Here is a 23590-nt window from a genome sequence, read left to right on the forward strand (position 1 = left end):
TTTTAATCATTTTTTTGTCTTGGGTTCTTCCTGCTCCGTTTGTGCTGGTGCGCTTTTTGGTCTCCCTTTTCCCTGTATTGCATTGAGTAGCTGCACAGCCTGCCTGCCTGCCCTACCAGGATGTGAGTATTTGCATATTTTTCAGGGGAACCTGCCAATGAGACTGATGGTGAGTGGGTTGCACCACACACCACCTGTCTTCAGGAGGATAGTACCCATTATATGACACAATAGGTACTATATCAATTGTTAGTACCCTGGTACAGTGGTCTGGCTTATTATCATTTTGAGATATACCTGCATTTGAGCGCTTCAGCTATTTTCCATATCCCTGCTTCAGCACAGGTGGTTCAATCAGTGGTTCAGTCAACGACTGAGCCACTGATTGAGCCACCTGTGCTGAAGCAGGGATAGCCTTAAAACCTGATCTATTAGTGGACCTTGGGGACTGGAGTTGGCGCTGCCTGATCTAGTCCCATATTGGTACCGCGTGGGGTTCCCCAGTGTGTGACACAGGAAAATGGTGGCAGCCCTGTGGCCCACTCACGCCGTCTTGTACGTGACTTCTTATTCTGCAGCCCCGAGCAGGGTTTGACCCGGAGACTCCGGGTTTCGGGGTCTTACCTCCGGGCTACGGGTTGCCGCTGTCAATCTCTGGGTGCGGCGGCGACACCGGCATCCTTCTGCAATTCCCCCTCCAACTGCAGTGAACATGGCTGCCTGGCGTCAAATGACGCCGTGTTGCCGTGGCGGTGCTGCGTAGCGTCATGACATCACGTAGCGTCCAGTTGCCATGGCAACGCGGCGTCATTTGACGCCAGGCAGCCATGTTCACTTCAGTTGGAGGGGGAATTGCAGCAGGATGCCGGCAGACACCGCGCCATCAAGTAAGGGATTTTTATTTTCTCCGGGTTGGCCTTCAGCAGAAGGCGGCGACTCTGAGCCCGGGGGAAGTTACTAGAGATGCAAAGTACATTTTCAGGACTAGTTCATGCTCACAGGGTGAGAAGTGCATTTCCATTCTGTACTAGGCCAGAAGCCTGGGGGTCTCCGGAGATAAACTGCGTTCATTTCAGCTTTGGGTACCCCCTGCTCCCCGAGATCTGTTGGCTTATCGGGCATTTCCTCTTGCCCCAATTTTTGTTTGCTTGACTAAATGCGGCAGTTTCTCACATTTACGGCCATGCAATGACCCAAGCTGCGGATCGAGCGCCGAAGATCCTGCTTCCCAGGGCACGCAATATGGCCGCCTGCTTCAAAAGAGGAGGCGCTAGGCCTTTGTAAATGGTTGCTACAGCAACCCACGGAAGCTTCATTAAAAGGGCATAAAGTGTGAGGTGAGAATGCAGTAAGGATACTCTAATTAGTCTAATTACTACACAACTGATTTATTTAAAAAAAAAAACGCCTAGGATTGTGAATGAAATAATAATAACTGTATTTTCTATAACGCTTTTCTCCCAGTTAGACACAAAGCGCGTCCCAATTACAGTATATCGCGCGTTACGCAGCACATAGAAGTGTTACAGGCACAGTCCCTGCCTCGTGGAGCTTACAATGGGGTTGGAGCCTGAGGCACAGGGAGATAAAGTGACTTCCCCCGAGGGAGCCGACACTGGGAGGAGAACCGGTTCCCCTGCTTCACACGCAGTGGCGTTATTATCGGGCAGGTTCTCTCCTCACTGAGCCACTTCTCCCTGCTGTGGTCCTTCCTCATGCGGCTTCTTATTTATTGGCCCCTCTGGACCTTTAAACTTGGGAGCGCAAACTTTCCCCGCTGCGCCCCCCCCCCTGCTCGTGCGTCCCCTCCTTGCCTTGACGTCACGTGACCCCACTGCGACATTTGACGCCACGTTGCCATGGCGATGCGACGCCGGAGACAAGGTAAGGGATGTTGCAGAGGCCTCATGCATTAATTTAAATGCCTTGAGGGAAGAGCGCGGGGCCTCCGCAACGGCCGCCCCCCCCCCCCTGAAAAATGTTGCCCCCCCCCCCATTTTGCGCGCCCCTGCTTTAAACCACCATAATGCTAGCCCAGCCTGGGCTGCATGATCTACAACGGTGAGTATTTCGGGAAGCAGGGGGTCCAAGGGGGTGAAATGAATGCGGTTTAGCTCCCAAGACCCCCTTCTGTACCAGAGCCGGCAACAACGCCCTGCAGAGCAAGAGTGAGCGTGAGCGCAGCGGGTGTCGAGTTTAAACATCGGAGACGTTCAGATGATTCACTGCAGTCAATTTGATCAATAAGAAACAGCAGATTTTATAATGAATCTGCACCTCTCTCGAGCGCGGCCAGTACGTGCGAAGAGGAGACCTGTGAGGTTTCCAAACTTTGTACTATTGTCACAGCTCTGTGGAACTCTGCTACAGTAGTTCATTAAAAGGTAACACAACCTGCACAACACCCGCATTCTCTCCAGAGCCTCTCCGGACACGGCAACTCTGCACTTCCAAGCATGCCAGCCAGGGGTGGCCAATTCCAGTCTTCAAGGGCCACCAACAGGTCAGGTTTGTGGGGCCCAGCTTCAGCACAGGTGGCTCAATCAGTCCTAGCTTCAGCACGAATGGCTCCTTCAGTCCCAGCAGCGGCCCAGGTGGCTCAATCAGTGGCTCAGTCTTCGCCTGAGCCACTGATTGAGCCACCTGTGCTGAAGCAGGGATATGCTGCAAACCTGACGGTGGCCCTTGAGGACTGGAGAGTTGGCATCCCCTGATTTAACCCATTCAGCTCTTGGCTGCTTTGAATTTCTGTTTCAGTTTATTCCTGCAGTGAAGGGGTTACCCTATAATAAAGATGGAACGAGCAATTTATAATGGGTAATGCATGTTATGTATCAGGAGCTCCCCTCCTCCCCCCCACCCCCCTGTCCCCAGGACCACCTCCCTTTGTGCAGTGTGGCAGGGATATAAATCTTACATAACATTTATATTGCTCCTTTACTGGCCTCAGTGTGGTCACAGGGGGCAGTAAAGCAGCTCAGAACAGGATATAAAAGAATCCAGCTTTAATATGGAGGCTGCAAATGAGCCAGTAAAATATTTAAAAACCTTGTAAAACGGTTTATTTTTACAGCCGCTCTGAGGGTTAGAACTGCCAGTGACCTCGAGCTCCCGTATTGTATGGGGGGGGGGGGGGGGGGGGAGGAACGGAGGGGTGATGTCATATTCCCTAGTATTCGCTGTAGGACCAGAACGGTCATCTCGTCTCATGCTGGATACATTTCCTGCAAGGTTCCGACTTACTGTATGCTGGAGAGAATGGCTCCATCTCACAATATGAGCTAGGGTGGCCAGGCGGCTTCTCCAAAAATACTGAACACAATGCTGAAAGGTGTGATGCGCTACACACACCTCTCACCTCTCCATGCTGTTTCCTCCTCTCCTAGGCTCCTGACACCTCCACCTGATTGGCCGCTGCTGGGTAATGCAGCCAATCAGGAGGGAGGAAGCTGCCCAGCCCCCTAGCAAAATCCCTGCTATCCCCCCCTCCCTCCCCTCGTCTATTACGTCCAGAGAGGTAATACCGGTATACACATACATGCCCAGTATTACCTTGAATTTTTTACTGGACAGTGTGTCCAAATACAGGACAGTCCGGTTCAATACTGGACACCTGGCCGCCCTATCAGAGCATACACTCTCCAACTGTGCCTATTTACTGTAGCAGCTACTGTACCTATTTCTGATGTCATGTACCTATATCAACAAGGTGTACCTATTGAACCTATTTCTGCCTGCCTCCCATTGGATGAAGATCTGAACCTTCAGCTACCATAGTGACAAGAATAGGGGGGCCCGACACCAGTCCTCCAGGGTCTACTAGCAGGTCAGTTTTCAAGGATATCCCTGCTTCAGCACAGGTGGCTCAATCAGTGGCTCAGATGAAGACTGAGCCACTGATTGAGCCACCTGTGGTAAGGGTTAACAGGTGTCCAGTATTGAACCGGACTGTCCTGTATTTGGATGCTCTGTCCAGTAAACAATTTGAGGAAATACTGGACATGTATGTGTATACCGGTATTACCTCTCTGGGTGTGTATGTGTATACCGTTATTACCTCTCTGGGCGTGTATGTGTATACTGGTATTACCTCTCTGGGCGTGTATTTGTATACCGGTATTACCTCTCTGGGGGTGTATGTGTATACCGGTATTACCTCTCTGGGCGTGTATGTGTATACCGGTATTACCTCTCTGGACGTGTATGTGTATACCGGTATTACCTCTCTGGGCGTGTATGTGTATACCGGTATTACCTCTCTGGACATGTACATGTATAGCGGTTTTACCTCTCTGGGCGTGTATGTGTATACCGTTATTACCTCTCTGGGGGTGTATGTGTATACCGGTATTACCTCTCTGGGGGGTGTATGTGTATACCGGTATTACCTCTCTGGGCGTGTATGTGTATACCGGTATTACCTCTCTGGACGTGTATGTGTATACCGGTATTACCTCTCTGGGCGTGTATGTGTATACCGGTATTACCTCTCTGGACATGTACATGTATAGCGGTTTTACCTCTCTGGGCGTGTATGTGTATATCGTTATTACCTCTCTGGACGTGTATGTGTATACCGGTATTACCTCTCTGGCCGTGTATGTGTATACCGGTATTACCTCTCTGGACATGTACATGTATAGCGGTATTACCTCTCTAGGCGTGTATGTGTATACCGGTATTACCTCTCTGGACGTGTATGTGTATACCGGTATTACCTCTCTGGGCGTGTATGTGTATACCGGTATTACCTCTCTGGGTGTGTATGTGTATACCGGTATTACCTCTCTGGGCGTGTATGTGTATACCGGTATTACCTCTCTGGACGTGTATGTGTATACCGGTATTACCTCTCTGGGTGTGTATGTGTATAGTGGTATTACCTCTCTGGGCGTGTATGTGTATACCGGTATTACCTCTCTGGGTGTGTATGTGTGTACCGGTATTACCTCTCTGGGCGTGTATGTGTATGCCGGTATTACCTCTCTGGGCGTGTATGTGTATACCGGTATTACCTCTCTGGGCGTGTATGTGTATGCCAGTATTACCTCTCTGGGTGTGTATGTGTATACCGGTATTACCTCTCTGGGTGTGTATGTGTATACCGGTATTACCTCTCTGGGCGTGTATGTGTACACCAGTATTACCTCTCTGGGCGTGTATGTGTACACCAGTATTACCTCTCTGGGCGTGTATGTGTATACCGGTATTACCTCTCTGGGCGTGTATGTGTATGCCAGTATTACCTCTCTGGGTGTGTATGTGTATACCGGTATTACCTCTCTGGGTGTGTATGTGTATACCGGTATTACCTCTCTGGGCGTGTATGTGTACACCAGTATTACCTCTCTGGGCGTGTATGTGTACACCGGTATTACCTCTCTGGGCGTGTATGTGTATACCGGTATTACCTCTCTGGGCGTGTATGTGTATGCCGGTATTACCTCTCTGGGCGTGTATGTGTATACCGGTATTACCTCTCTGGGCGTTTATGTGTATGCCAGTATTACCTCTCTGGGTGTGTATGTGTATACCGGTATTACCTCTCTGGGCGTGTATGTGTACACCAGTATTACCTCTCTGGGCGTGTATGTGTACACCAGTATTACCTCTCTGGGCGTGTATGTGTATACCGGTATTACCTCTCTGGGCGTGTATGTGTATGCCAGTATTACCTCTCTGGGTGTGTATGTGTATACCGGTATTACCTCTCTGGGTGTGTATGTGTATACCGGTATTACCTCTCTGGGTGTGTATGTGTATACCGGTATTACCTCTCTGGGTGTGTATGTGTATACCGGTATTACCTCTCTGGACGTGTATGTGTATACCGGTATTACCTCTCTGGGCGTGTATGTGTATACCGGTATTACCGCTCTGGGTGTGTATGTGTATACCGGTATTACCTCTCTGGACGTGTATGTGTATACCGGTATTACCTCTCTGGGCGTGTATGTGTATACCGGTATTACCGCTCTGGGTGTGTATGTGTATACCGGTATTACCTCTCTGGACGTGTATGTGTATACCGGTATTACCTCTCTGGGTGTGTATGTGTATACCGGTATTACCTCTCTGGGTGTGTATGTGTATACCGGTATTACCTCTCTGGACGTGTATGTGTATACCGGTATTACCTCTCTGGGGGTGTATGTGTATACCGGTATTACCTCTCTGGGCGTGTATGTGTATACCGGTATTACCTCTCTGGGTGTGTATGTGTATACCGGTATTACCTCTCTGGACGTGTATGTGTATACCGGTATTACCTCTCTGGACGTGTATGTGTATACCGGTATTACCTCTCTGGACGTGTATGTGTATACCGGTATTACCTCTCTGGGTGTGTATGTGTATAGCGGTATTACCTCTCTGGACGTGTATGTGTATACCGGTATTACCTCTCTGGGCGTGTATGTGTATAGCGGTATTACCTCTCTGGGTGTGTATGTGTATACCGGTATTACCTCTCTGGGCGTGTATGTGTATACCGGTATTACCTCTCTGGGCGTGTATGTGTATACCGGTATTACCTCTCTGGGTGTGTATGTGTATACCGGTATTACCTCTCTGGGCGTGTATGTGTATACCGGTATTACCTCTCTGGGCGTGTATGTGTATACCGGTATTACCTCTCTGGGCGTGTATGTGTATACCGGTATTACCTCTCTGGGCGTGTATGTGTATACCGGTATTACCTCTCTTGGGGTGTACGTGTATAGCGGTTTTACCTCTCTGGACATAGTGACCTGACCGGCTTGGGGGGCCGCAGGATTTCCCAGAGCAGGGAGAGAGCAGGGCTGTTGCTAGTGGGTTGGGCAGCTTCCTCCATCCTGATTGGCTGCTGTGTAATGCAGCCAATCAGAAGGAGGCGTCAGGAGCCTGGGGGTGGGGCCAAGGAGAGGAGGAAACAGCATGAAGCGGTGAGGTGTGTGTGTCTCGAGTATATCGCACCTTTCACCATTGTGTCCAGCAATTTTGGAGAAGCCACTTGGCAACCCTACCTGTGCTGAAGCAGGAATATCCTGCAAACCTCACCTGTTGGTGGCCCTTGAAGAACGGAGTTGTCCGTCTCTGCTTTAGAAGCTCTCAACAGAGAATACTTTTCCTCGTCAACGAAAAAACAAATTGTGTTTCCCCTTTACATGCAAAATCCAAGTGCTGGAAATGAGTCACAGTTTGGTGGTTTTTCTCCCAAATAATAACTAGATCCATGTGTCTACCATGCAGAGCAATGTGCTGCAGAGCAATGTGCTGCAGAGCAATGTGCTGCAGAGCAATGTGCTGCAGGCTCGGCTGGCTTTGTCTTCCACCTGAGACTCTGCATTTGATTACCAGGCAGGGTAGTTGAGAGCATGCTCCCCCCCCCCCCTCCCAGGGGGGAGCAGGGGGCCCTGCCTGGCAGCCTAATAGAAGGTCACTCCCTCCTCTTACCCTGGCCCCCTGACCTGTGAACTTTGGAAATCCCCCCAAGGGAAATAAAAGTGACCTGGAGAGCGGAGACCCCAGGAAGGGGATCGAGGGGCCGCACATCGGCCCAATTTATATATTAAAGGCAGACACACAATGGGAGTTGTACCTTATACAACAATAGTGCCGATCGGGCCGCTGTCACAAGGAAGCTCCTGTTATTCCCCCGCTCAGTACTATGGCCGTTTAAAGCAGAAATACTGCATCCCTCCCTCTATTTTTCTTTTTTCTGATGTGTATATGTAAAGCGCGTGACAATGTTTAATTTTACATCCTTACCTACGCTGGCAATCGTTTGCTGCTCCTGTTATAAATCTGGAAAACTCCTGATTGTGTGCCTAACAAAATGGCCGCCATCTGACTTTGTGCTGCAGTCTGTGACATGCTGCAATGTAACATTATATTACTAAGTGTAACACATAATTGTTACAGCTTTCAGAGCAATGGCCAGTCTGCTGTTTGGAACACAGCAAGAGATCTGTTTGTGACACTTTGTTGCCTGGATTGGATTTGTCGCCTGGATTACTTTGGATTGGATTTTTGGGCCAATTTTGGGGCCGGATCTGGATCCGCAGCGGATCGGTCGGTTCCTTTGGTCCACGGATTTCAGTGGTGCGATCTCAAACAGGGCGGTTTCGCGTTTTGCGGATCTGTTATTATTATTACCGCGGATTCCGCGAGCCCGTGGACGGATCTGTAGAAGCCAATTCCGCGGACTCAGCCGCCCGGTGGCGGATTGTTAAGAATCCACGAATGGATCGCTGAATCCGCGGAATTGGATTCTACAGATCCGTCCACGAGGTCCATCCAATGGCGGATTTACATGTATTCAGGCAGATTAACACTGGACAAATCCATTGGCTGATTTTACACCGTGAAACTGATTGTGGGGGTAACATCTGCGGGAATCCGGGAAACCGATTGGGGCCAGGTTCGCGCGTCTCTACATTTGGGGTGTTATTATAGGGTGGCTGCAAAGAAGGTGCAATAACCCTGGCAGAACCCTTTAAGTCACTGCCATGGCTTCACCTTGCTGTGTAGTGAGACTGCTGTGTTTCACACCTCTTCAGCATGTTCCGATGTCAGCAGCTGGAGTAACACCAGCAGAAAGTGTGGCGCACAAGACACAGCAGATGTACAATACCAAGGCCCCGAGGTCCCATGAAGCTGTGTGCACCATCTGATGTACTAACGCACATATTCTAACCAGAACTGGCACCTGAAACAGCACAGGGGTGAATGTGTCCCTGTAAGCTGGGAAATCAGGGTCCACATGCAATGTGTGTTACTGCCTAATATAATGTGAATTCTAAACCCACCTGTAACCCCTCCCACTGCTCCCTGTTAACAGTCCCTGACTGGAACCCCTCACCTGTACTGGTCTGTACCTGTAATATCTCAGCAGGGACCCCTCACCTGTACCTGTAATATCTGAGCAGGGACCCCTCACCTGTAACTGTACCTGTAATATCTGAGCAGGGACCCCTCACCTGTAACTGTAATATCTGAGCAGGGGCCCTTCACCTGTAACTGTACCTGTAATATCTGAGCAGGGACCAGTCACCTGTAACTGTACCTGTAATATCTGAGCAGGGACCCTTCACCTGTAACTGTACCTGTAATATCTGAGCAGTGACCCTCACCTGTAACTGTACCTGTAATATCTGAGCAGGGACCCTTCACCTGTAACTGTACCTGTAATATCTGAGCTGTGACCCTCACCTGTAACTGTACCTGTAATATCTGAGCAGGGACCCCTCACCTGTAACTGTACCTGTAATATCTGAGCAGGGACCCCTCACCTGTAACTGTACCTGTAATATCTGAGCAGGGACCCCTCACCTGTAACTGTACCTGTAATATCTGAGCAGGGACCCCTCACCTGTAACTGTAACTGTAATATCTGAGCAGGGACCCCTTACCTGTAACTGTACCTGTAATATCTGAGCAGGGAACCCTCACCTGTAACTGTACCTGTAATATCTGAGCAGGGACCCCTTACCTGTAACTGTACCTGTAATATCTCAGCAGGGACCCCTCACCTGTAACTGTAATATCTGAGCAGGGACCCCTTACCTGTAACTGTACCTGTAATATCTGAGCAGGGACCCGTCACCTGTAACTGTACCTGTAATATCTGAGCAGGGACCCCTCACCTGTAACTGTCTGTACCTGTAATGTCTGAGCAGGGACCCCTCACCTGTAACAGTCTGTACCTGTAATATCTGAGCAGGGACCCCTCACCTGTAACTGTACCTGTAATATCTGAGCAGGGACCCCTCACCTGTAACTGTACCTGTAATATCTGAGCAGGGACCCCTCACCTGTAACTGTCTGTACCTGTAATGTCTGAGCAGGGACCCCTCACCTGTAACAGTCTGTACCTGTAATATCTGAGCAGGGACCCCTCACCTGTAACTGTACCTGTAATATCTGAGCAGGGACCCCTCACCTGTAACTGTACCTGTAATATCTGAGCAGGGACCCCTCACCTGTAACTGTACCTGTAATATCTGAGCAGGGACCCCTCACCTGTAACTGTACCTGTAATGTCTGAGCAGGGACCCCTCACCTGTAACTGTACCTGTAATGTCTGAGCAGGGACCCCTCACCTGTAACTGTACCTGTAATGTCTGAGCAGGGACCCCTCACCTGTAACTGTACCTGTAATATCTGAGCAGGGACCCCTCACCTGTAACTGTATCTGTAATGTCTGAGCAGGGACCCCTCACCTGTAACTGTACCTGTAATATCTGAGCAGGGACCCCTCACCTGTAACTGTAACTGTAATATCTGAGCAGGGACCCCTCACCTGTAACTGTACCTGTAATATCTGAGCAGGGACCCGTCACCTGTAACTGTACCTGTAATATCTGAGCAGGGACCCCTCACCTGTAACTGTCTGTACCTGTAATATCTGAGCAGGGACCCCTCACCTGTAACTGTACCTGTAATATCTGAGCAGGGACCCCTCACCTGTAACTGTACCTGTAATATCTGAGCAGGGACCCCTCACCTGTAACTGTACCTGTAATATCTGAGCAGGGACCCCTCACCTGTAATATATGAGCAGGGATCCTTCACCTGTTATAGGCCGCAGTATCTGTTTGCACGAAGAAGAATAAAACAAAGACATATGATGTGTTCCCTGGTAACAGAAAGCCTGTCCCTTCTGTTCCTGATTAGGAGCCTGCCGAGTCCATGTGACTGGATCAGCCTGAGATAAAAGACATTTGTCAGGTACTAAAAGGAGAGCTGCATTAAAGTATCAAACTCAGGCAGCACAGAGGGCAGTAATTCACCCGTCACCCCGGGCAACAGCGGGGGAATAAAGTCTGAGGCCCCTCAAATAGGTAAAAAGACCAGAAACCCTGTGTGTGACCTCTGAGCAGGTCACAGCAGGCCCGGCTCAGAGGAGCAGATGTGTGACCTCTGAACAGAGCCCAGCGCTGAGGTCACAGCATGCCGGGCTCAGAGGAGCAGACGGAAATCTGTGTGTTATTCTGCATGATGTCCCCAGACAGGCGGCCGGATGTATATAACATGAAACATACGGAGAAAAACCTTAGGGCAGAAGCAGCAAGTTCTGAAAAGGAGTCCGCTTTCTGCTGTGAGGCATCCTATGCGTGACATAGTGTCCTATGCGTGACATAGTGTCCTATGCGTGACATAGTGTCCTATGCATGACATAGTGTCCTATGCGTGACATAGTGTCCTATGCGTGACATAGTGTCCTATGCGTGACATAGAGTGCTATGCGTGACATAGTGTCCTATGCGTGACATAGTGTGCTATGCGTGACATAGTGTCCTATGTGTGACATAGTGTCCTATGCGTGACATAGTGTCATATGCGTGACATAGTGTGCTATGCGTGACATAGTGTGCTATGCGTGACATAGTGTCCTATGCGTGACATAGTGTCCTATGCGTGACATAGTGTCCTATGTGTGACATAGTATCCTATGCGTGACATAGTGTCCTATGCGTGACATAGTGTCCTATGCGTGACATAGTGTGCTATGCGTGACATAGTGTCCTATGCGTGACATAGTGTCCTATGTGTGACATAGTGTCCTATGCGTGACATAGTTTCCTATGCGTGACATAATGTCCTATGCGTGACATAGTGTCCTATGCGTGACATAGTGTCCTATGTGTGACATAGTGTGCTATGCATGACATAGTGTCCTATGCATGACATAGTTTCCTATGCGTGACATAGTGTCCTATGGGTGACATAGTTTCTGCGTGACACAGTGTGCTATGCGTGGCATAGTGTGCTATGCATGACACAGTGTCCTATGTGTGACATAGTGTGCTATGCATGACATAGTGTCCTATGCATGACATAGTTTCCTATGCGTGACATAGTGTGCTACGCGTGACATAGTGTCCTATGGGTGACATAGTTTCTGCGTGACACAGTGTGCTATGCGTGGCATTGTGTGCTATGCGTGGCATAGTGTGCTATGCGTGACACAGTGTCCTATGCGTGACATAGTGTGCTATGCGTGACATAGTGTCCTATGCGTGACATAGTGTCCTATGCGTGACATAGTGTGCTATGCGTGACATAGTATCCTATGCGTGACATAGTGTCCTATGGGTGACATAGTTTCTGCGTGACACAGTGTGCTATGCGTGGCATAGTGTGCTATGCGTGGCATAGTGTGCTATGCGTGACATAGTGTGCTATGCATGACATAGTGTCCTATGCGTGACAGTTTCCTATGCGTGACATAGTGTGCTACGCGTGACATAGTGTCCTATGGGTGACATAGTTTCTGCGTGACACAGTGTGCTATGCGTGGCATAGTGTGCTATGCGTGGCATAGTGTGCTATGCGTGACACAGTGTCCTATGCGTGACATAGTATCCTATGCGTGACATAGTATCCTATGCGTGACATAGTGTGCTATGCGTGGCACACTGTGCTATGCGTGACATAGTGTCCTATGTGTGACATAGTGTCCTATGCATCAGATAGTGTGTCCTATACCTGACATAGGTTCTTATGCATGACACGTTGTTAGCCTGAAACGTTTACAGCACTTCACACCGGGCAGGTAATATAATCTGCGTGTGCTTTATCTGCTCTCTAAAGTCAATGGGAGTTTCCGAATGACAGAGCCCCGATCGGCACTATTACAGTTGAATAAATAATCCCCCAGTGTCCCTGATCCGATGAACGGTCTGTCAATATAACGCGTATGTAAAATATATTGTATGAAAAGTCTCCCGGCATCAACATTGGGGCAAAACTGGGTCCAAAAAACAGCCCCCGATTTACCCGGGAAGAAAACCCGCTGATTTGCACGGGAAGAAAACCCCGCTGATTTGCACGGGAAGAAAACCCCGCTGATTTGCACGGGAAGAAAACCCGCTGATTTGCACGGGAAGAAAACCCCGCTGATTTGCACGGGATGTTTCCGGTGAATCCGGGCCGATTATTCTTATTTATGCTGCGTTTGCATTTAGTGCCTTTGCATCACTCCCGTTAAAGCGCAGCGCAAACACCGGATGTGCGCAAACCTTTTCTTCTACACAAACCAATGCACCAAAGTGTGTTTCAGCATCACAGTCGGGCAGCCGGCGCTTATCTGCAACATGTTAATGTGCCTCTGGTTAGCAGGCGAGGGGTTAAACAGCAGTGCCTCAGTCTATTCTATGCATACAACCGCCATCTTAATTGGCTCGCCGCTGCACCACAATATAATGTGTTTGCCCCAAAGGCAGCCCCCCTTCCGTCATTGTCCCTGTGACAAGGAGTCGGCGCGCTCGGAGCGAGGTACAAGTGCAGCCCTGCATAAATGGGGGGTGCGGGGGGGCGTCTGCACAGGCACAAAGCGGCCCCATCAATCTCAAAGGGTTGGAAGCCGTGACTCAGGGGGAGGGTGAGAGGGGGAATGCTGCCCTAATCTGTGAAATCACAGACAACTCCCCCAAATTAGTGCTCCAAGAGGGACCCCACAAACAGGAGAGGTCTGTTCAGAAATGTATATTATTACCCTCCCAAAAATGTAGAATTTTGTAAACCATTTGTATGATGTGCGGTGATTCTATCCTTTACTTTTAATGCTATGGGATCTTCTGAGATATGGGATTGTTGGCTGTAGGTTTGATTTGCCCCCGTGGCTCCTGATTTGCCCCCGTGGCTCCTGATTTGCCCCTGTGGCTCCTGACCCCAGTGGAGCCCATCCCGTGCTGGCTCTGAAGTTTGGGGTGTGGGATATGAACAGCCCAAACTGCCTCAAAATCTCCCCGGATTCAACCACCCAGTACAAAGGGAAGCTTCCCAATGCTCTCCAACGAGAATAACATGGACACATCGCCATTAAGGAACACACGTCTTACATAAGGCTGCGTCCCCGCTAGCGCTGAGTGTGCTGCGCTCGCGGCGGTTACTTACATATATGTAAGTCCCCGCTCACGCTGTGCGCATGCGCTCGTGCACGGGCACACCTGCTCGGCGCTTAGATAAACAAAAAAATTATACTTTTCCGTGCGCTCAACTACCCGCAATGCCCCCCTCCGCCGTGCGCGTAAATGCAGGACACCCGGCACTCATGCTTGGAGCGCTCTCCAAGCATGAGTGCACTCAGCACCAGCGGGGACTCAGCCTTAGTCAGTTCCTAGACTTCAATTTATACAGCTGTACAACGCTGGCGCATTAGGGTACGATATGCTGTGATATTGTGCATATCGCTGCCATTAAGTCATATGGAAAATAAGGGTGTTCTGCGTTATGTATCTGAATGCAGTCTGCTCAATGCACCTAAGAACATTGATATAATGCATCTTCTTGTTCTACCATGTTCTACGCCAGCAGAGAGACGCACATGTTTCAAAATAGTCATAACAAGCACATTACTGTTGATAGCCTGGTGGCAGCATTGTGCATGGAGACGCGGGTACAGCTGGCATGCACATCGCTGAGTGCCATGGTGGCACATGTTGAAAGGGTAGGATTGTTCCTGGCAGAGCACGCTTACCGCTGTGCGTTCTGCATTGAAACAGGCTGGCCTTTAGAGCAAGGCATCCTCCTTGGGTCCCCGCTCTCCCCCAACTTCCCGTCGGCGCCGGAATCCAACATACGCCCGCACCGCAGTGGGGTGCTGGAGGAGGAAGCATGGGGCCCCTGTATCGGCAAGACCGCTTCTCACCAAGAGGTGTGTGTGTTTTCTTTGAGACGGGGGGGGGGGGGGGTTCACCTTCTCCGGAGTGTGCCGTCTCCTGTAGCATCGTGCCATGGTGACCGGCGTCAAATGACGCCGCGACGCTGCCGGAGGAGGGCCATTCTTCGAAGTAAGTCCCCTTCATTTTTTTCACAAGGGGGGGTGCTGCCAGCGTGCCACCTTGGGCCCCGGCAAAGCCTAAATAATAATCCCAAGACTCTACACCAAGTTGGCATAACATTGAGAGTTCGGTGCCGATCTCCTGGTATAAATAATTGGGGCACCCTAACCCGGGCCACATGCCACTGAATTAAAAGGCTGGGGCAGCCGTGCGGGACGTTGGCATTGAGTTTTTCTACCTCTAGGAACGTCCCTTCAGAAAGAAATAACTAAGGGGGCCGCTTGTACCTTCTACATTAACTAAATTAATCAAATCTCCTAACTAACGAGCAGCATGAAATACCCACGGGACGTTCTCCAGCTGGATGCCAGCGTGGTGCTTGGTGCCTTCTCCAGTAATTACATCCCTTTGTTGTGAACCTCTAATAATGCCTCAAATAGTGACCCATAAAGTGACCCGTCCCCTTTGTCCTGCCCTAATCCCCTCACATCTCCTCCTGCCAATAAACGATGCCATTATTTGATGTCAGTGGTTCATGCTCAGACCCTGGCAGCTTAAATCTACTCAATGTGCCCCAACCGTGGACAAAAATAAACAGGCAGGAGATGGGGGTGGGGGGGCAGGAGAAGGGGGGGGCTGCTCCCCTCCATCCCCAGCCAATTTACCCAGTGTGTGTGTTCATAACTCAGTGACTTTCATCTCGGAGTTATCCAGCTGGTGCTCAGGGAGAGGGGAGAGGGAGAGGGAGAGGGGGGGGAGAGGGGAGAGGGGGGGGGAGGGAGGGGTATGTTGTGCATCATTTAGGGATAGAAGTTTCCTCTACGGGGTGTTTAACCCCTGAGCAGCCACAGGGGACGAGTGCACTGGGGCATTCTGCATTGCACGGCTTGCGATCGTATAACCAGGAGATGCCGCTGGGATGTGTGTGATTTCACTTAGATTGTAAGCTCTGCGGGGCAGGGATCTCCTTATTGCCTGACTTTGTTGTGCTTGTTGTATTCCCTGTACACAGGGCTGCCACCTTCTGTTGAAGGATAACCCGGAGACTTTTTTGCAATAAACATTTTAAAGTTTATTTATCTCATTTATATATTTATTTCTCTGACCTGCGGCGGCATTTCTCCCCCTGCAAGGTCCACTCCGCAAGGCTCCGCGACGTCAAATGGCGCGCGTTGCCATGACAACGTGACGGCACAGACTCACGCGGCATCAAGTTGCCATGGCAACGGGACGCCTTATGGCACGGAGGCATCATGGGAGGCCCCATTGTCATGGCAACGTAACGCCGTGTGACTCTGTGACGTCACGTAGCATCCCGTTGTCATGGCAACGTGGCACCATTTGACGGGATTTGCAGGGGGAGATGCCGGGAGATTTTTCGGGTAAACCCATAGCCCAGAGATATACGTGGCCGAAACCCATAGTCTCTGGGTCAAACCAGGAGTGGTGGCATACCTGTCGGTACTGTATTGCCGTTGTAAAGCGCTGAGTACACTGTGGGCATTATATGAATACAGATATATATATACATTCAGTACTGACAGGAATAACTCTGGTCAGGTAGGAAGCAAGGTAGTACTCGGAGGAGTATTATTGGTACCCTGAGGAGCACTTACTGTTACTCTAAACAACCTTTTTAGGAGGTACACATTGATACTCAGAGGACAGGCTTTCCCCATTACAGATACAGTATGCACAGCCCGAGCCTCATCACGGTATAGAACAGGGGCGGGAGACTCCAGTCCTCAAGGGCCACCAACAGGTCAGGTTTTGAGGATATCTCTGCTTCAGCACAGATGGCTCAATCAGTGGCTCAGTCCAGGACTGAGCCACTGATTGAGCCACCTGTGCTGAAGCAGAGATATCATGAAAACCTGACCTGTTGGTGGCCGTTGAGGACTAAAGCTACCAGAAGCCCAAGTAGGTCAATAGTCACTGTATACAGCAAAAAAACATGTTACAACTGCAGTGTACCCGTACGCTGCACCCAATATACACCAGTCTCGTGTCAATGTATAAAAACATATTTTGGTATACCTAACCCTTTCACTGCCAGAGGGGCCTGTAACGCATTGGCAGAGAAAGGCTTAAGTACGACAGAAGCAGTTTAACAGATGTTACCTTCCCAGAAGCCTGTGGGGCATTTACACCTTCCCATGCTGCCTCAGTAATGCTCCCAATACGACCTGTCAGCTCTGAGGAGCAGGGTGTCCTTTTCCTATAGGGTGCCTGTATGTATGATGTACCTTTTTGTATAATAAAACTGCGCACACATAGAGCTAACAAGCAGGAGGAGGCCGGGCCTTTTAAAGGTCCTGCACAAATAATTAGTGACCGTCTGCTGTGCAACCCTATCCTGGTATAGATAGGATGACCAGGGTGGCCTCTCCTGTCCAGGTGCCAGAGATACTAGCAACCAAAGACTTAAATAATAGATATGGCTTCTCCGCTTACGGACAGGTGAGCAGCTCACCTGCAGCCTGCACTCTGGCCTTCCGGCTCACCACCGACCCGAAGCGATTCTGCACCACACAGTCGTACTCGCCCTCATCCGAGGAACCGTCCGACCTGGCGGGCTGGAAGAGCGGGAGGTAGAGCGAGCCATTGGGGAGTGGGACGGCGTATGCCACGTTCCACAGGGGGGCCCCATTCTTCCTCCAGGTGACGGTGATGGGCTGGACACCGTCTGCAGAACACAGCAGGGCGAGAGGCTGTCCTGGCACTGCCACTTCATCACTGGGCTCCACCGTGAAGGCCAACTCCACCGAGAGACTGAAACCTGTCAACAGATCAACACATGGGCATTAACACACACAGGAGTAAACACACAAAGGTATCAACACATGTGGGCATCAACACACACGGGCATCAACACATGTGGGCATCAACACACACGGGCATCAACACATGTGGGCATCAACACACACGGAAGTAAACACACAAAGGCATCAACACATGCGGGCATCACTACACGTGGGCATCACCACATGGGGCATCAACAAGCACAGGCATCACCACGCGCGGGCATCAACACATGTGGACATCAATACACACGGGCATCAACACATGTGGGCATCAACACACAAGGGAGTAAACACACAAAGGTATCAACACATGTGGGCATCAACACACACGGGCATCAACACATGTGGGCATCAACACACACGGGCATCAACACATGTGGGCATCAACACACACGGGAGTAAACACACAAAGGCATCAACACATGTGGGCATCAACACATGCGGGCATCAACACATGTGGGCATCAACACACACGGGCATCAACACATGTGGGTATCAACACACACGGGCATCAACACATGTGGGTATCAACACACAAGGGAGTAAACACACAAAGGTATCAACACATGTGGGCATCAACACACACGGGCATCAACACATGTGGGCATCAACACACACAGGAGTAAACACACAAAGGCATCACTACACGTGGGCATCACCACATGGGGCATCAACAAGCACAGGCATCACCACGTGCGGGCATCAACACACACGGACATCAACACATGTGGACATCAATACACACGGGCATCAACACATGCGGGCATCACTACACGTGGGCATCACCACATGGGGCATCAACAAGCGCGGGCATCACCACATGCGGGCATCACTACACGTGGGCATCACCACATGGGGCATCAACAAGCGCAGGCATCACCACACACGCGGGCATCAACACACACGGGCATCAACACACAAATAGGCATCAACACCCACGGGCATCAACACCCACGGGCATCAACATACAAATAGGCATCAACACCCATGGGCATCAAGACACATAGGCATCATCACACGTGGGCATCACCACACGTGGGCATCACCACACATGCGCATCAACACATGGGGGCATCAACACATGGGGGCATCAACACATGGGGGCATCAACACACACGGGCATCAACACACACAGAAATCAACACACACGGGCATCAACACAAACGGACATCAACACAAATGGGCATCAACACCCACGGGCATCAACACATGCAGGCATCAACACAGCAAATGGCATTGCAACATCTGGGCATCATCCACACACAGAAGGATTAACAATGATGAAATCATCAATATACACAATATACAGACACCACAACATATATGAGCATCATCACACAAAGGCATCAACTGATAAGCATAAGCAGGCTCGGGCGCCAAAACACAACAACACACAAACACTGGCCTCACCCACACACACCAGGCACGCCGAAACACAACAACACACAAACACTGGCCTCACCAACACACACCAGGCACGCCGAAACACAACAACACACAAACACTGGCCTCACCCACACACACCAGGCACGCCGAAACACAACAACACACAAACACTGGCCTCACCCACACACACCAGGCACGCCGAAACACAACAACACACAAACACTGGCCTCACCAACACACACCAGGCACGCCGAAACGCGACAAGTCTCAAATCAAGAAATAGCCGTTAACCACGTCAGACAAGGTCTCTCTCGCCCGACGCGCGTCGTTGGCGGGGACTGAGGCTTCAGTATGTAAGAGTAACCTTTCAGGCCGAGAATCAGGTACTCGTACTCTTCCCACTAAATGCCGTGTGTGTAAGTGTGTCAGGCTGGGCGCGGTGTGTGACCCGCAGTGATCCCTGACACTATGCCGCACGGTGTTAGCCTCAGGCAGGATCTCCCAGTAGCCGACACAGTTGCCAGTGATTGAGTTACACAGATAATTCGCCGATGGAATTCTGACCCTTTTCTCACCCATATTGTGACTTTTCCCAGCTGCTGCCGTGAAGCGCTCCGCGTCACCGCGAGATGACACCTGTTTTAATAAATTCACGCGTTTCTTCGTTTTCTCCACCCCCCCCTTCCCTCTTTTCAAAATCAATTAACATCTTCACTGCCAAAGGGCCACGCAAAGCCAACGCAAAAGGCCGTGGTGAGGAATAAACGCAGCGAGTTATACAGCAGCCATTTTTAAGGTCTCCCGTACAAATAAAAATGTCATATTTCTCCCCAACGGCAAATATGTGGGAGACATCCCAGGCAAGCATTATAACAGTGCCAAGAAAAAGTAACGATAATTGGATTTGGGAAGTATAGCCACGCAGTGAGTTTTGACATCATTTTTCCTTTCAATAAAACTATTTTAAATGCTTTCGATCTCATCATGAACTAATCTTGGAGTGCGCGCAGCCCCAGAATAATAATGCTTATAGGGGGGGTCCCTGTTAAAGTGGATGAGATGCAAAAAGTGACACTGTCATTTCCCATAATGAGACGGTTACATGTGGCAGCCACATGTGGGACTGTTCAGTCCCTTAGAACCGGAGTCGAGAGAAACCTTTGCGTACGTTTAGAAATTGGGCGAATTATAGGAATTTGCGGCATTGGGTGGAAATTGGGAAAAGTGTCAGCTTTTAACAAGAACCAGCAAAAGCTTCAAACTTCCTGACCTGGTTCTTCCCGATCTTGGGGTAAAATGAAGCAATTCTGTGAATGTTTCATTAACCGTAGAAACAATTAACTCATTTTTTCTGAAGTGAACTTTTTTTCATTTTAAGCAGCAAAATATGTGAAATCTTACGTGGGTTTTTTTATAAATCAGTTCTGTAGTTTTAGTAATACATAATAGTGACTGTTTTTTTCTTTTTATTCAACTCTTAATGTCATTTTTAATCCGTTTTAAAGCATCCTGTGATTTCTACAGCAAGATCTTTGTAACACTTTACAAGATCTTTGTAACACTTTCCTGTTTGTGATCATTTGTTGCCAATGATCCCAGCATTTTGAGCTGCAAACTGCAACAATAGATAATGTTATCTTGGTAATATTAGGATACATTGTAGCTGCTGAATTACACTGACTGATGTATTGATTTGAAACTGAAGCGGCCATTATGTTAGGCACACAATCAGGATTTTGACAGATTTATAATGAGAGCACCAAACGATTCCCAGCTTCGGTAAGAATGTAGAATTATACATTGTCACGCTACTTTACATATACAAATAATAAGAACAAAGGTTGGAACGTAGTATTGCTGTTTTATGTCGCGCAAATTGCCAACTGAAATCTTGTTGTTTATTATAAACGAGGGATTCCCATTTGTCAGTGTTCATTTTTTCCTAAAATCGGTGTTTATTATTTCGTTTTCCGGTGTTTTCATCGTATTAAAAAAAAAAAAAAAAAATCTGCGTTTATCGGTGTTAACAATTTTTTTTTTAAATTGCCGCGCGTGGGATTTTGGCGTTTATTTTCTGGGCACTTTTTTCTGTTTCCGTCCCCCCCCCCCCCCCCGTGACACCTCTGACCTGTGGACCGGGGCCCCCCTACAAAGAGGTGGCATTTAGTAGGAAAGGAAGCTTCACGTGCCATGTTTATCGGTTTTAGCCGAAAGCGCGAGATGATCGGTCGGTGGCGTTTTATCGGTTTCGCGGAAATCCCTAATGACTGCTCCGCTCTGATCCGTGGACCGGCCACTCACGATACCCGAACGTGGCGTGGCGTGGCAGTAGGGCAGGGGGGACTGTTGCTCGGATGGTAGATGGGGGGCAGAGTTTGGGCACAGTGGGCAATGTATGGAGATGTATTCTAGGCCTCTCCTGGAAAAAAGTGCGGGCTGTGCAGCACTATTCAAATAAAATTGATAAATATCAACACAAAAATTCCCTAATAACAATACATAGTGAGAAAAGTATTTCGGGCAGCCAACTAAAAATCACTAACTACCCAAAGTGCGTGATATAACAGACAGAAAAAACAGAAGATAGGGGCCCTTAATCTATGTGCACAATCACTTTAGGATCAATTGATATTGTTAATCCTTGTATATCTATGTTATATCATTTATTTAGATCAGGCCTGCACAACTCCACTCCTTGAGGGCCGCAAACAGACCAGGTATTCAGGATATCCCTACTTCAGCACAGCTGGCTCAATTAGTGGCTCAGTAGGACTGAGCCACTAATTGAGCCAGCTGTGCTGAAGTAGGGATATCCTGAAAACCTGGCCTGTTTGCGGCCCTGGAGGACTGGAGTTGTGCGGCCCTGGAGGACTGGAGTTGTGCAGGCCTGATTTAGATTAAGTGCGCCCCTATCTTCTGTTTGTTCTGTCCAGGCCTCTCATGACTACAGGGAGAGGGGACTCAGACACTCAGCTTTCCCTCGTTAGTCAAATTAACAGGATGATGTTCGGCCAATTAAACAAATCCTGGTCTGGAGGCAGCTGGCTGCGGAATACCAAAGCCTGGCCGGGGGATTAACCCCTGTGCTGCCTGCATCACAAGGCAAAGCACAGCTATCTTTCACCAGTATGAAACACACAGCTATCTCTCACTCCTCTCTCATTTTTAAAACACGCAGCTATCTCCCATCGTGCTCCTCCCCGGTGTAATGTGGAGGCTATGCCCCTGCAGTAAGGCTCACATTCTGGTCCTCGTACTTTACGGAGACGCACAAAGGGGCAATCGGCGGGACAAAGGGGCCCGGGGAGCGTCAGCGAGGAGGCTGCAGGGGCAGCGGCGCAGGCAACAAAATCTGCTACGGGAGGAAGGGGGGTAATGCTGTGAGGCCATCTAGGGGGAAAATACCCACCTCACCCCACAGCGTCCTCTCATCCTACAACACCATCCCTGGCAGTGACGGAGTTAACCCAACCAGAGAGATAAAACTGATGTGTGTGTGTGTGTATATGTGTGTATATAACAGAGAGAAGAGAGGTAAAACTGGTGTGTGTGTGTGTGTGTGTGTGTGTGTGTGTGTGTGTGTGTGTGTGTGTGTGTGTGTGTGTGTGTGTGTGTGTGTGTGTGTGTGTGTGTGTGTGTGTGTGTGTGTGTGTGTGTGTGTGTGTGTGTGTGTGTGTGTGTGTGTGTGTGTGTGTGCGCGTGTGCCCTGGCTCTGACATGGTTAATTCCTACAATGCACAAACCCCCTCTGGCAGCAAAGATGTTAAAGCAGGAGGTGGGCAACTCCTGTCCTCAAGCACCACCAGCAGGTCAGGTGTTTCAGATATCTGCTTCAGCACAGGTGGCTCAATCAGTGGCTCAGTCTTCGACTGCACCACCTGTGCTGAAGCAGGGATATCCTGACAACCTGACCTGTTGGTGGCTCTTGAAGACTGGCATCATTGCCCACCTCCTGCATTAAAGGAGCCATGCTTCTGCCAGCATACATTGAGCTCCCGGCGTAATGTTACATGCCCATACCCATCCCATGGTCCAAGCCCCACAAAAGCCCTTGTAGTCATCAGTGATCCCTCTGCTAATTCCCACGCCCGGTGGGTGTGACACGTGAGTGCTCCTAAGCCCAGCACACACCCCGTCCGTGGACACTGGCATGGGTAACATACGCAGCCCCCGCGGTTGTCATGGCCAAGGGTAAAAATCCCAATGGGTGTCCCTGGCCGGTGTGCCGAACTGACGGGGACAGTGGTGCCCTTTTGTGTCGTTGTTATGTCAGACTTGTCCACAAGGGGTGACACATATAAAGGACCTGACATTGGATTGTTAGCGCAGGAATTAGCGCCACCTCCAACCCCTTCTTCTTAAATCCCGTTGCAGATAAAATAGAAGCGCACACAGCACAATGTATCATAGGCGGAAAACAGCGGCGTGCCTTGTTCTGTTCCTCCTGCTTCCTCCAAGAGTACGGCTGGCCGTTCTCTCCTCTAAAGACCCTACAAATTATTCATCCCTTTTCCGCTTCTGCAGAGGGTTTAACTGACCATCGGCGAGTCCATCCATGCTGATGTGATTAAAAACCACGAGTATTACACTGACCCTAAATCATTCTAAAGACAAATATTACTAAAAATGGTA

The 23590-nt window shown here is 49.6% G+C and overlaps 1 protein-coding gene across 1 annotated transcript in view; it reads right to left on the minus strand.

Moving 5' to 3' along the window:
* IGDCC3 (immunoglobulin superfamily DCC subclass member 3) overlaps positions 1 to 23590 on the minus strand; it is a 65732-nt gene that overhangs the window by 36765 nt on the left and 5377 nt on the right. The window contains exon 2 of the mRNA XM_075575330.1: positions 17242 to 17547. Within this exon, the coding sequence (XP_075431445.1) occupies positions 17242 to 17547 (306 nt within the window). The remainder of the gene's footprint in view (positions 1 to 17241; positions 17548 to 23590) is intronic.

This window comes from Ascaphus truei, chromosome 18 (genome assembly GCF_040206685.1).
Source record: "Ascaphus truei isolate aAscTru1 chromosome 18, aAscTru1.hap1, whole genome shotgun sequence".
Classification (NCBI taxonomy): Eukaryota; Metazoa; Chordata; class Amphibia; order Anura; family Ascaphidae; genus Ascaphus; species Ascaphus truei.